At 43.0% G+C, this 15,629-nt stretch overlaps 1 protein-coding gene across 2 annotated transcripts in view; it reads left to right on the top strand.

Annotated features, from left to right (window-relative positions):
* LOC109872269 (SPRY domain-containing SOCS box protein 4-like) overlaps nt 1-15,629 on the top strand; it is a 119,756-nt gene that overhangs the window by 64,853 nt on the left and 39,274 nt on the right. For both annotated transcript variants that reach the window (XM_020463448.2, XM_031807138.1), the window contains one exon: nt 394-1,320. In XM_020463448.2, coding sequence (XP_020319037.1) covers nt 588-1,320 — 733 coding nt within the window. In that variant the 5' untranslated portion in view covers nt 394-587. The remainder of the gene's footprint in view (nt 1-393; nt 1,321-15,629) is intronic.

The following is a 15,629-nucleotide window of genomic DNA, read 5'->3' as shown; positions in this document are numbered from 1 at the left end:
TAAAGAGCTGTGGAGTAGCCTTCATACTACCCCCTGATCTATTCTGTTCTCTCTCTCGCTCCCTCTGTCGCTGCCCTTCCACCTCTCTCCATCTTTTTCTCTGTCGTTCACACTTTTTGTCTCTGTCTGTCTCTCTCTCTCTCCCTGTCTGTCTTGTCTGGCTGTCTCTCTCTCTCTCTCTCCTTGTCTGGCTGTCTCTCTCTCTCTCTCTCTCTCCCGGTCTGTCTTGTCTGGCTGTCTCTCTCTCTCTCTCCCTGTCTGGCTGTCTCTCTCTCTAGTACTTTGTATGACTGTTTTTCAGGGAGGCAGTGATTTCGGCCAGAACAGAGTAGTCATAACAATCTGTAACCTTACATGTACTCACATTCTCCTCTCTCTGCGCTCTCCTCGCAGGCGTGTCTTCGTTGGCCCCTTTTGAAGGCGGCTTTGTGGCGTGAGCCTGCAACAGGAGTGCATCATCACCACTCCCTGTGGTTCCCCTGGTTACTGCACTGAAAATCCGCTTTGATGAGGTAACGCCGGGGCGACGGAGGACCAAACCGACCCAAACTAACAGCTTCCTCCTCTCCCCCTTTCTCACCGCCACCATGGGCCAGAAAATCTCTGGCGGCATCAAGTCAGTGGACAGTCGCGGCGAGGGCGGCTCACCCTCGTTCCGTCCCTCGGCCCACCGCCGGCTCCTCCACCCCGAGCTGCGGGGCCCCGACTTCCACAAGCCACCACGGTTGGACCTACTTCTAGACATGCCCGCCGCGCCTCCAGACCTACAGCTCTGCCACGCCTGGAACCCAGAGGATCGCTCGCTCAACGTCTTCATCAAGGAGGAGGACAAACTGACCTTCCACCGCCACCCTGTAGCCCAGAGCACCGACTGCATCCGCGGTCAAGTGGGCTACACGCGGGGCCTTCACGTCTGGCGGATCCACTGGCCAGTGAGACAGCGAGGAACACACGCCGTGGTGGGAGTTGCCACCGCTGACGCCCCCTTACACTCGGTCGGCTACATGGCGCTAGTGGGCAGTGACTCAGAGTCCTGGGGGTGGGACTTGGGCAGGAACCGACTGTACCATGACAGTAAGAACCGGGCCCAGGCTTCCCTACCTTCATATCCGTGTTTCTTAGAGCCCGAGGAGGCTTTCGTATTGCCGGACGCTCTTCTAGTGGTGTTGGATATGGACGAGGGCACGTTGAGTTTCACGGTGGACGGACAGTACCTGGGAGTGGCGTTCAGAGGCCTGAAGGGGAAGAAGCTGTACCCCATCGTCAGCGCCGTGTGGGGCCACTGCGAGATCAGCATGAGATACGTCAACGGACTGGATCGTAAGTGTCCTCTCCTCTTTAATCTCTCGTTCTACTGTCTCTCACAGGAATGAATAAGTAGAGGTCTAGACGTGCCTTGTATTTTGCATCATTATATACAGTTGAAGTTGGAAGTTTACATACACCTTAGCCAAATACATTTAAACTCAGTTTTTCACAATTCCTGACATTTAATCCTAGTAACAATTCCCTGTTTTAGTTCAGTTAGGATCACCACTTTATTTTAAGAATGTGAAATGAATAATTGCTCCCAAGGATGAACCAGACTTGTGGAGGTCTACAATGAGGTCTTGGCTGATTTATTTTGATTTTCCCATGATGTCAAGCAAAGAGGCACTGAGTTTGAAGGTAGGCCTTGAAATACATCCACAGGTACACCTCCAATTGACTCAAATTATGTCAATTAGCCTAACATAAGCTTCTAGAGCCAAGATGGAATTTTCCAAGCTGTTTAAAGGCACAGTCAACTTTGTGTATGTTAACTTCTGACCCACTGGATTTGGGATACAGTGAAATAGTCTATCTGTAAACAATTGTTGGAAAAATGTGTTGTGTCATGCACAAAGTAGATGTCCTAACAACTTGCCAAAACTATAGCTTGTTAACAAGAAATTTGTGGAGTGGTTGAAAAACTAGTTTTAACGACTCCAACCTAAGTGTATGTAAACTTCCGACTGTAAGATGGTAATACAATAGTAATACAATAATACCTGGGGGTACAGTAATAGTAGAAAAATTGCTAAATTAGCTTCCTCTACACCTCTTCATTACCACTGATCTGAGAAGCATGGTGGGAGGTATTTTTAACCAAAGTGATCATGAAGGGGAACCGATGAGGAAAGCAAAGCCCTTTGAAGGCAACATAGAACATGGAACTTTACCTTCAGTCATTGTTGGATGCTTTCCTGGAAAAGATACAATGACTGTTCAGAACACGAGAGGGCAGATCCCGAAGCAAAGCAGAAGCTACAGTATCTGATTCGGTCGTTATAGACCGATGTAGAGATAGTGGAGACACTGAAGTCATTTAGCTTGGCAATGAACAGGGTTCTTTGTTTCCTGCACTGTTAACATTTTATTTAGATGCTTTGCTAACAACACCTAGTCATATCACTTTGAGATATTACATAAGATAGTGTAGAAGCATTATATCCATTCCAAATGATTAAGGATATAAAAGAAAACACTTAAGACTTCCTTGATGGTCTTATATTGACCAGATATTGACCTGGTTAAGCTAGGTGGCTTGACCAATGGCCCCTTTACGTAATGAGCAATGCTGTCGATGTTGAAGTGCTGAGTCGTTGAGAACACCAACATACTCCGAGGCCCAGCAGCTCCGTGTTGTTTCTGGTTACATAAGACAACACGTCACACTTTTTTTTTTTTACTTGAGGAATACTTCACCAAACTATTTAGTTAGATGTATAACTGCACAATGAAACCATTCTTGGCAAAAAACATTAACATTTATTACAGATATCTTTAGATTCATTCTGGGAGTTTTGAGGAAGTGAAAAAAGGTTTCCGTGTCTGCAGTGTCTCATTGGGGAAAACATCATTAACCAAAAGCAGAATCGGTCAGGAAACACACCTCCAAGACTGAAATCTGTTTTTCCAATTGGCGTGTTCATTCGCTCTTTAACCACTCTCCCTCCATAGAATCTAATTCTCATCCCATAGTGCATGTGTGTGGCGAGAATCACCGGGTAAAAAAATAAATAAGTGTATTTATTAATTAATTTTATTTAACCTTTATTTAACCAGGTAGACTAGTTGAGAACAAGTTCTCATTTGCAACTGCGACCTGGCCAAGATAAAGCATAGCAGTGTGAACAGACAACACAGAGTTACACATGGAGTAAAAAATTAACAAGTCAATAACACAAGTAGAAAAAAAAGAGAGTCTATATACATTGTGTGCAAAAGGCATGAGGAGGTAGGCGAATAATTACAATTTTGCAGATTAAATTAAATGATCATATGGCCTCTGGTCTCAGTCTAAACACTTTCTTTGAAGAACATGTTTAAACTCCCTCTCCCCACACACCTGCAAAGAGTGGTTTTAGAACACACACTTTTGATCTGACTTTTGGGTCTGCGGTGTTTAGGGTTCAAAACTAACTTGGATCCACATTAAGTAGCCATGATATCCTTTGCCACCTTTGTCATACGACACCACAGATAGCGTGAAACAGTCATGACTATTCAACAAACAATCTCATTTTCAAGTTTCTTTCCAGCAAATTTCTTAGTTCCATGATTGTATAACTAGCAAAGGAGTTTAAAAAATGCAGTATTTATGCATTTTGGCAAGTTTGACGAAAACAAGCGTAGTTCAGCTAGTTTAATCAGGGAAAACCAGGGAAGACAAACTCGGGACAGGATATAGCTGGATGCACATTAGGCTAATTCAGGACACCGATTGTAGTTTATATGCCCTGATATCAGGAGCTGATGGTGCAAAGTATGATAAATGATTCAGAGACTGAAACATTAGATGACAAATATTAAAGGAGACCGAATTGATATACAATCCCGAAATTAGCTGTAACTATCAATAGTAAAACAAAGCTTAAACAATGTTTGAGTGAACATGAATCCGGAAAATGAATGGGGAAGTCACTTCCGGAATTGGTAGACTCCTCCTCTTTCTCCTCAGTCTATGGATTTGCTAGTTTCCATGAAACAGCTGCCTGTGTTAGCAGTCAAGTTAGTGCAGTGTCCTTTGCTAGCAAGCTACATTAGCTAGCTAACCACATTAGCTTGCTATATTGTGCTAGCTAGCGAATATGCTAACATTAGCTAGCTAATCATTTGGCTATGGGCTGGCACTGGCAGTGTGGGATTATGTAGAGTGAATTAAATAGTTTCTAAATCATCTTGCTAGTTAGTCATCTAGATGTGGTCATATAGCTTGTCTCAACATGGGCTTTCTACAAAATAGCAAGATTAGTACAGATAACTTGGAATCTAGACCATAAGCAATACACATGGATATTCATTGCTAAACAACACTACTGCCACCTTCTGGTTTGGAGTATTTTAACAAGGCTAAGTGGATGAAGACGTCCAAGGTCTTTGCTGTGTGAACACAAAATAGATTTACTGCCGACGCTGTTCATAGCTGCTAAGTACTGCCAGCAGGCGTGCCTTTGACAATCCTACCTGTGTGTCTGAGGTTTGTTGCGTCTTTTCATGCTAGACGAATCACATCTCTGCTGCTAACACACTGACCTTTTTTTGAAGTTCTCAGCTTTTTAGGTAGTGAAACCTATTGTTTTCACACCACCTGAGCACATTACATGAGACCCCGTGTTACAAATCTGGTGTTGTGCATCTTTTTGCCCTTGTCCCTTTTTGTGCCACAGTGGACATTGGTTTATGTTGGTCTTTTCCTGGGTTAGGCCCTGTTTAAAGCAGCCCATTTATAATCCAAAGTGGTTTAACTTAACCGTTCACATTTACCGGTCCTGCTGTGGAATTTCACGGATAGGAACAGCAAAGGTCTGAGAATCTCTAAACCTGTTCAAAGCACCAATTTAAAAGTATTTTCTATGCTTGGAAATGGTTACGGCAGTTGTGTACTTCCAAGCTTAGTGTGGAAAAAGTGGAATGAATGTTGAAAGCTCTTGTCCTTGAAAGGTAGTCGTTCTAAAGAATCGGTTTGATGGTGTACAGTCGGAGGTTGAAAGCCTCCGCTAAAGAGAAGATGTATGACGTTTCACTTTAAGGGTGAGACATGGTGTGTGTGAATATGTGTGTCTGCATGGAACTGCAGCCTGATATGTTTATGCAGGTTTTGTGTGCAGATGCGCAGCGTGTGATAAGAATGCTTTCAATTTACTGCTAAACAATGCGGAAGGTAGATCCCGTGTGTCAGATGCAATTTTTGGGGAGATAAATTAATAAATGCAAATGTGGAGATGGGAAATCCAGTTGCCCTCCAGAGGTTTGTGTTGTGTGTTTGTCGTACTACAGTTTTTTTCTTTTCAGGAATAGAAATGAATCAAAAAATAGATGCACATTTTGAACACTGCCAACAACTGATGATTAAAATGTTGGAATTGAGATGAAGTTTGAATAAAGCTAGCTGCAGCTGCTGTTTAGCACGCATGACTCACTGTTATGAAGTCATCATGGTTGTCTGTCTGCCGCTGGGATGACGTGTGTGTGTGTGTGTGTGTGTGTGCGTGCGCGTTAATTTGTCTCTGTGGGTGCATGTCCTTTGTGTGATTTTGTGCTTGTTCGTGTATGTGTGTCTTGGTACACAGTATGTTTTCTTGTCCCCTTGGGAATCTGTAGACCGTGTGAGTGTGGACAGAGTGTGTTGAATTGATGTGCGTGAGTGAAAGGTCTGAAAGTACTGATTGTGTTGAGCTTTCAGAGCAGGCAGAGGAGGGTAAAGGAGGGAGGCTGGAGGAGGGATAGAGGGACTCTGCTGTCCAGTGTCTGTATTGAATGTTACACACACTGGGCTTTGGCTGAGACACAGGCAGGCACTGTCTATGTACTCAATGTGCATCATTTTATCATGTGCCTTTGTCCCGTCCAGGGATGCTCACAGAGCCCCAGTGTCATGACCAGCGAGATGTGACTGGCATATGTCTTGTGTGTGTGTATGAGGTAAAGGTGAGAGCGTCTGTCAAACAGGGAGCCGTGTGTGTCCACAGAACCCCAGTGTGTGTATGTGTGTGATCGGTGGGCTGAATCTGTTAGGCGCTTTGCTACTGATGGGGTCTCCTCTCTGGTGCCCAGGAACGTGTGTCAGGAAGCTGGTAGACACACACACACATACAGCCTGCAATAAAAATGCCTGCGCACAAATCCAATCACATTTTATTGGTCACATACAGTTGAAGTCGGAAGTTTACGTACACTTAGGTTGAAGTCATTAAAACTTGTTTTTCAACCACTCCACACATTTCTTGTTAACTAACTATAGTTTTGGCAAGTCGGTTAGGATATCTACTTTGTGCATGTCACAACACATTTTTCCAACAATTGTTTACAGACAGATTATTTCACTTATAATCCACTGTATCACAAATCCAGTGGTTCAGAAGTTAACATACACAAAGTTGACTGTGGCTTTGAACAGCTTGGAAAATTATGTCATGGCTCTAGAAGCTTCTGATAGGCTAATTGACCTCATTTGAGTCAATTGAAGGTGTACCTGTGGATGTATTTCAAGGCCTACCTTCAAACTCAGTGCCTCTTTGCTTGACATCATGGGAAAATATAAAAAAATCAGCCAAGACCTCAGAAAAAAAATTGTAGACCTCCTCAAGTCTGGTTCATCATTGGGAGCAATTTCCAAATGCCTGAAGGTATCACGTTCATCTGTACAAACAATAGCACGCAAGTGTAAACACCATGGGACCACGCAGTCATCATACCGCTCAGGAAGGATACGCATTCTGTCTCCTAGAGATGAACGTACTTTGGTGCGAAAAGTCCAAATCAATCCCAGAACAGCAGCAAAGGACCTTGTGAAGATGCTGGAGGAAACAGGTACAAAAGTATCTATATCCACAGTAAAATGAGTCCTATATCGACCGAACCTGAGAGGCTGCTCAGCAAGGAAGGAGCCACTGCTCCAAAATTGCCATTAAAAAAAGCCAAGACTACGGTTTGCAACTGCACATGGGGACAAAGATTGTACTTTTTGGAGAAATGTCCTCTCTTCTGATTAAACAAAAATAGAACTCTTTGGCCATAATGACCATCGTTATGTTTGGAGGAAAAAGGGGGAGGCTTGCAAGCCGAAGAACATCATCCCAACCGTGAAGCACGGGGGTGGTAAAAGAATGTTGTGGGGGTGCTTTGCTGCAGGAGGGACTGGTGCACCTCACAAAATAGATGGCATCATGAGGAAGTAAAATTTCGTGGATATATTGAAGCAACATCTCAAGACATCTGTCAGGAAGTTAAAGCTTGGTCGCAAATGGGTCTTCCAAATGGACAATGACCCCAAGCATACATCCAAAGTTGTGTCAAATTGGCTTATGGACAACAAAATCAAGGTATTGAAGTGGCCATCACAAAGCCCTGACCTCAATCGTATAGAAAATGTGTGGGCAGAACTGAAAAAGCATGTGCGAGCAAGGAGGCCTACAAACCTGACTCAGTTACACCAGCTCTGTGATGGCCACAAAATTCAACCAACTTATTGTGGGAGCTTGTGGAAGGCTACCTGAAACGTTTGACCCAAGTCAAACAATTTAAAGGCAAGCTATCAAATACTAATTGAGTGTATGTAAACTTCTGACCCCCTGAGAACCTGATGAAATAAATAAAAGCTGAAATAAATAATTCTCTCTACTATTATTGACATATCACATTCTTAAAATAAAGTGGCTCGGATTCAATGTCAGGAATTGCGAAAACCTGAGTTTCAATGTATATGGCTAAGGTGTATGTAAACTTCCGACTTCAACTGTACACATGGTTAGCAGATGTTAATGCGAGTGTAGCGAAATGCTTGTGCTTCTAGTTCCAACAGTGCAGTAATATCTAACAAGTAATCTAACAAATTCACAACGACTACCTTATACAAATAATGTAAAGGGATGAATAAGAATATGTACATATAAATATATGGATGAGCGACGGCCGTGTGGCATAGGCAAGATCCAGTAGATGGTATAGAATACAGTATATATATTCTGACCTGGAATTGCGTTCCCATGCAAAACTAGACAGATAGCTAACAACTAAGCCTTCAATAAATCTCCCAAGGCGTGACTTTTCTTGAATGAATATATTGAAAACATTTATGTTGTGAAGTTGCAAAATACAGAAAATAATATACTTTAGTATTCAATTCACACCGACATACTGCAGCTGTACATTATACATTTAGTATTCAATTCACACCAACATACTGCAGCTGTACATTATACATTTAGTATTCAATTCACACCAACATACTGCAGCTGTACATTATACATTTAGTATTAAATTCACACCAACATACTGCAGCTGTACATTATACATTTAGTATTCAATTCACACCAACATACTGCAGCTGTACATTATACATTTAGTATTCAATTCACACCGACATACTGCAGCTGTACATTATACATTTAGTATTCAATTCACACCGACATACTGCAGCTGTACATTAAACATTTAGTATTCAATTCACACCAACATACTGCAGCTGTACATTATACATTTAGTATTCAATTCACACCGACATACTGCAGCTGTACATTAAACATTTAGTATTCAATTCACACCAACATACTGCAGCTGTACATTATACATTTAGTATTCAATTCACACCAACATACTGCAGCTGTACATTATACATTTAGTATTCAATTCACACCAACATACTGCAGCTGTACATTATACATTTAGTATTCAATTCACACCAACATACTGCAGCTGTACATTATACATTTAGTATTCAATTCACACCAACATACTGCAGCTGTACATTATACATTTAGTATTAAATTCACACCAACATACTGCAGCTGTACATTATACATTTAGTATTCAATTCACACCAACATACTGCAGCTGTACATTATACATTTCAAGTTGAAGTTGCATAAATACAAAGCACGTGCCAAGGTACCATGTATCTGGCATGATGCCAAACCATATAGCTAATTATTACTCATATGGTAATTGGCTAACTCCTTTCATTACTCTAATAATGTGCAACCACCTCTGTACAATAACAAAGCATATTACACTAGAAACAGTAACAAAACTACAGTATTGTATGTTTTACAATTCGTTTACATGACGCACGAGCAAAGTAATACAGCTAACGACATACATGAAAGGCAAGGTAATATGTGTGAGTAAATGCAACCCACTAACATTGATAAGATAACAATTCTATCAATAACAAGATTATCATCACAAGCAATATGCTTGAATCGAACTTACAAACAAATCTTTTCCGAGGCTGAAGCGTGACAAGAAATAACTGCACTGAAAGCCCTGCACCGTAGCTTGGTTTTTAGCTGCTTCTCTGCGTGCAGAACGACTACTCTACTTCCTGTTTCCGTAAAGGACCAGAAAGCTCCGATAGGGGGCGATAAACACTATGGAACACAATGAAAATCCATCTTAACCACTGTAATAAAACCATCTGTTACTTTCTAACAGGATGGCAGCACAATATATATATGAGATGAGTAATGTAGGATATGTAGATATTATTAAAGTGGCGTTATTTAAAGTGTCTAGTGAAACCTTTATTAAATCCATTTATTTAATGTATTAAAGTGGCCAGAGATTTGAGTCTGTTGGCAGCAGCCACTCTATGCTAGTGATGGCTGTTTAACAGTCTGATGGCCTTGAGAGCTGTTTTTCAGTCTCAAATTGGTCCCAGCTTTGATGCTCCTGTACTGACCTCGCCTTCTGGATGATAGCGGGGTGAACAGGCACTGGCTCGGGTGGTTGATGTCTTTGATCTTTTTGGCCTTCCTGTGACATCGGGTGCTCGAGGTGTCCCGGAGGGCAGGTAGTTTGCCCCCAGTGATGGTGATGCGTTGTGCAGGCCGCAATACCCTCTGGAGAGCCTTGCGGTTGTGGGCTGAGCAGTTGCTGTACCGGGCGGTGATACAGCCTAACAGGATGCTCTCGATTGTGCATCTGTAACCGTTTGTGAATGTTTTAGGTGACAAGCCAAATTTCTATAGCCTCCTAAGGTTGAAGAGGCGCTATTGCGCCTTCTTCACCACGCTGTCTGTGTGGGTGGACCATTTCAGTTTGTCTGTGATGTGTGCGCCGAAGAACTTACCACCAGCGGGGTGGAGATGTTGTTTCCTACCCACCTGGGGGCGGCCCTTCAAAGTCCGCGACCCAGTTGCACAGGGCGGGGTCGAGACCAAGGGTCTCGAGCGTAATGTCCAGTTTGGAGGGTACTATGGTGTTGAATGCTGAGTTGTAGTCAATGAACAGCATTCTTACATAGGTATTCCTCTTGTCCAGATGGGATAAGGCAGTGTGATGGTGATTGCATCATCTGTGGACCTATTGGGGAGGTAAGCAAATTGGAGTGGTTCTAGAGTATCAGTTGATATGATCCTTGACTAGTTTCTCAAAGCACTTCATGATGACAAAAGTGAGTGCTATGAGACGATAGTCATTTAGTTCAGTTACCTTAGCTTTCTTGGGAACAGGAACAATGGTGGCCATCTTGAAGCATGTGGGAACAGCAGACTGGGATAGGGATTGATTGAATATGTCCGTAAACACACCAGCCAGCTGGTCTGCGCTTGCTCTGAGGACGTGGCTTGGGATTCCGTCTGGGCGGGCAGCCTTGCGAGGGTTAACCGTTGGCCACGGTGAAGGAGAGCCCACAGACTTTGGCACCAGGCTGTGTCAGTGGTACTGTATTGTCCTCAAAGCGAGCAAATAAGTTGTTTTAATTTGTCTGGGAGCAAGATGTCGATGTCCACGACGGGGCTGGTTTTCTTTTTGTAATCCGTGATTGACTGTAGACCCTGCCACATGTCTCGTGTTTCAGCCGTTACTACTGATGGGGTCTCCTCCACCTCTCACACACACTGACGCTCTCTCTCTGTGTGTGTGTGTGTGTGTGTGTGTGTGTGTGTGTGTGGGAGGGAGGGGTGCTTGGCAGTACAGTAATGACTTTACGTTAATAGGTATTTTCGCGGCATTGAATGGAATGGAGTTTATTGGATTATTTATGAGTTATTGTTGGACAATATAGAACATCAAATAATAAGAGATTGATCACCATTGTATCTTCTAAAAAGCTGTTTGGCTTTTCTCATCTTTTCTGCTATGGCCCATTTCCCCAGAGTAGTTAATCACAGTATGCTACTGTAATTCACACGGTTTCACATAGACATAGAACTCCTGGTACTCCGGATGCATGGCTGGTATGCAACCTGAGTTATGACCTTATTTACTAAGGGATCAATCCTTACTGGATTTAGTGTAAATATCCCATTAACATCCATGCATTTTAAATGAAGTACCCAAACATCATAAGTTAGTCTCTCTTTCTCTCTCTCTCCCTCTCTCATTCAATTAAAGGGGCTTTCTTGGCATGGGAAACACATGTTAACATTGCCAAAGCAAGTGAGGTAGATACTATGCAAAAGTGAAATAAACAATAAAAATGAACAGTAAACATTACACTCACAGAAGTGTCAAAAGAATAAAGACATTCCAAATGTCATATTATGTATATATACAGTGTTGTAACGATGTACAAATGGTTAAAGTACAAATGGGAATATAAATATGGGTTGTACTTACAATGGTGTTTGTCTCTATGTGGTCGTTATCTCACAGCAGGCGAGTTGGTAATAAGCTGATACTGTGCTGTACTTCCTCCTCACTCACCCATATAGGAGGGCTATGGTGAACAACAGGGATAAGGTAGCAATATACAGTATGGTTAAACTCCTGGTAGTCTACACCTTCATGCAAACATACACCTTCATGCAAACATACACCTTCCTAATATTGAGTTGCACCCCATTTTGCCCTCAGAACAGTCTCAATTCTTTTCAATTAAGATGTTTTTTAACTGCAAGTTCACTAGGGATTCATAGACTTTGGCCAGGATAGGGAGTTTGGAGATAGGACCATAGTTATTAGCATCTGAGGGATCTCCACCCTTTAGCAGCGGGAGGACATAAGCTGATTTCCAAATGCTGGGTATGGAATTGGTCAAGAGACTGAGCCACAGGTTCAGTAATAATACCAGCTCCTACATTTTAAGGGGTAGGGATCCAGGTTGTCTGGACCTGCAGACTTTTTAGTGTCTATTGCCTTTAGTTCTTTATAGACCTCAGCATAAGAAACAGGCTCAAAGTTAAAATGGTTCATGAGGGCCTATATCATAGTTTACTTTAGCAGAGCTTACATTAGAGGCCTGGGCCCCACCATTATCAAAAACTGAACTAGCAGAGGCCTGGGCCCCACCATTATCAAAAACTGAACTAGCAGATATCAAGGGCTTGTTAAAAATCAGCTTTATCAGCTTTATCCTTCACTTCATTAGAATCCATCATTAAATGGTCAGGAAGGCCAGAGGATAAATTAGAACCTGACACTGATCTGATTAGCTTCCAGAACTTGGTAGGGTTGTTTAGGTTCTCTGTGACTGTATTTAGATAGAAATCTGATTTGGACTTCCTGATCAATCTTGAGGCCCAGTCAACAGGAGCATGTGTATGTCTAGCTTGAGCCCAAGAGACATTTCTCTTTCTAATTAATTCTGCCAAGTTATGTGAAAACCAGGGATTGTCCCTTCTACTCATTCTACATTTCTTCACAGGGGCATGCTTATTGCAAATGGACACACATTTAATATAAAGTAGTCCAAGGCAATATTATGGTAAGAACGCTTGCTCATAAAATTGTCTAAAATGTCTTTTAAAAAATATAACGGGGTTTGGCTTTGTTCATTTTTGTATTTCTAACACAAGCAATTGCACAGTGATCACTGACATCATTACATAATATCCCAGTCGATGTCTATTTGTGAGGGGGATTCGTTAGAATAACGTCCAATAGCGTTGATTTGTTAGGTGCTCTGGGATTCGTTAGAATAACGTCCAATAGCGTTGATTTGTTAGGTGCTCCGGGATTCGGTCTTGTAGGTGAAATAATTAATTGCACGAGATTCAGAGTCACACAGTTCTTTAAAAGAGTCCGATACAGATGTAAGCATGTCCCAGTTCAAATCTCCGATACAGATGTAAGCATGTCCCAGTTCAAATCTCCTACAATAATGAATTCCGAGTCTTTTAGCTTGTGCAGGACACCAGAAAGAGAGTTTAGTGCGTCTCCCGAAGCCGAGGGCGGTCTGTAGCGGCCGAGGGCGGTCTGTAGCGGCCGAGGGCGGTCTGTAGCGGCCGAGGGCGGTCTGTAGCGGCCGAGGGCGGTCTGTAGCGGCCGAGGGCGGTCTGTAGCGGCCGAGGGCGGTCTGTAGCGGCCGAGGGCGGTCTGTAGCGGTCGAGGGCGGTCTGAAGCGGCCGGTCTGTAGCGGCCGAGGACGGTCTGTAGCGGCCGAGGGCGGTCTGTAGCGGCCGACTACAGTGATGTGGGAGTCCTTATATACGTTCACTTTAACCGCAAGCAATTCAAAATGTTTAGCGTTGGTAATTGAGAGAATTTCAGATGTGTTAAACTTGGATTTCACATAAATTGCAACCCGTCCTCCTCTACTCATCCGATCCGTTCTAAAAACCGTGTATCCATCAATAGAAATCAAGTTATTTAACACAGAGTTCTTTCGCAAAGTTTCTGATAAAACCATTATATCTGCATTTGTCGTTTTGGCCCGTATTCTAATCATGTCTATTTTTGGAAACTTCTGACATTCTGACATGCAAGAGGCTGAAACCTGTGCTGTTTTTAAAATCCTAGGGAGTCGGTATAGATTGTATGGTGTCTACCTGACCAGGGGTTGGTCCCATATTACCAGAGATCAACAAACATCTCAGTTGTCCAATGCTTGAGGACTTGGTGGAGCCAGCACCATTGTCAATAAAACAAGCCTTTCGACACAGAAAAAAAGTTATTCAAGAGTTTGAGATTTTGGAAGGATGCCATCAAGTGTAGTCCCACTTGTTTGAGAGTGGAACAAATGCAGCTGCAGAGAGAGACCAAGTTCCGTATTGACATGATGGTCCCGTCTGAGTTTTTGCAAATTGTAGGGCATAAAGCGAAGATAATTCACTCACCCATTGATCATACAGCCTATTTAATCCAGGATGGCATTGAGTAAAGAGCAGGCACACTAACAGATACATAATGCCGGTTTTAGGAGGTCTTTCTGCACAGGTGTGCAACGACCAGTAGACGTTGTGTAGAATGACATAGATTTTCACACGGCGCATCAGGTTTTCCAATCTGGCAATCGCTTCTCCGCTCCTAGCCATCAGTGCGCACCTGCGCTCACGTAGCAGGCCTTGCGCGCAGACAGGCGCTCCTGACTCTGCGCACTCTAACTCCAAAAAGGTGTAGGGCTTCTCAATCAGAAATCAATCAGATATCTTTGTACAAGCAAATTTCGTTAAAAAAAAATTGTTGTTATATACAGCATCCACCTTCACATCAAAAGTATGTCTTAAAACTCTGATCTCAAGGGACAGACTGATTGGCTGCCATCTTGGATTGTTTGGAGATTAAAGCGAGAAGTTCTCATCTCTCATTTCATGATGGGCATGGAAAGTATCCTACATCATGGAGGCATCCAAAACGGGTCCTGCGTGGCTAAAAAATGTTTAGATAAAAAGGGAATGTCAGTTTGTTTTACAAACTTTATATTTGAATAAAGCTTTGGTGATTAAGATTTAATCAGGTGCCAAACCCTTTATCACCAGTCTTGACTACTACAGTCTCGACTTCTACGCTTGGTTTTTAACCAAATAAAATGAAATGTGGAAAAAACATTAGTTTATGTTTCTAAATACGTATAAGTATAAGTATACAGGCAACAAATTCACTTTAGGCTACTCTTGTTCCATGCACATATTCGCAGTGTGTGTCACAGCTGGATAGGCTGCGTTTCTGCTGTCAAAATACATGCCCTAACCAACTGTGTTACCATTAAAACCACGCCTAAAATATCTCCACCCCTCCCATCTGAGCGCAAGCATGCTGATATAAGACAGGTAAATTGTCAAACCTGGCGTTAGGGCTGGAAAATGCCAGTGCGGCAGTTTCTACACTGTCAAACTAACGTGCGTTTGACACTAGCGCCATCTTAATGCCAGCCAAAAATAAAGTCCCTTGTGTGATTTAACAAATGCAGGATCAGCAGCAATTTAAAATGCTGGAGAGGGGAGAGGCCCATGCTAGCCACCACGCTCACAGCTCGCCCCTGAGCCACTTATTACCCTGAAGCTTCGAAGGATCTCGCTCCCTCCCCCCTCCCGGAGGACCTGAGCCTTAGGATCATTCTTCAGGACTACCTGGCCTGATGACTCCTGGCTGTCCCCATCCCCAATCCACCTGGTCGTGCTGCTGATGCAGTTTTTGCTGTTTTGCCTGTGGCTATGGAACCCAGACCTATTCACCAGACGTGCTAACTTATCCTGGACCTGCTGTTCGACCATCTCTCTCACTCTCTCTACCACACCTGCTGTCTTGACCTCTGAATGCTCCACTATGAAAAGTCAACTGACATTTACTCCTGAGGTGCCACTGTGAATATTATTTGACCCTGCTGGTCATCTATGAACGTTTGAACATCTTGAAGAACGATCTGGCCTTAATGGCCATTGTACCCCTCACAGCCTGGTTCCTCTCTAGGTTTCTTCCTAAGTTTCTGTCTTTCTAGGGAGTTT

The sequence above is a fragment of the Oncorhynchus kisutch genome, linkage group LG27 (genome assembly GCF_002021735.2).
Source record: "Oncorhynchus kisutch isolate 150728-3 linkage group LG27, Okis_V2, whole genome shotgun sequence".
NCBI classification, from domain to species: domain Eukaryota; kingdom Metazoa; phylum Chordata; class Actinopteri; order Salmoniformes; family Salmonidae; genus Oncorhynchus; species Oncorhynchus kisutch.
Note: the sequence above shows the minus strand (reverse complement) of the source record. Positions and strands in the feature narration are given on the sequence as shown.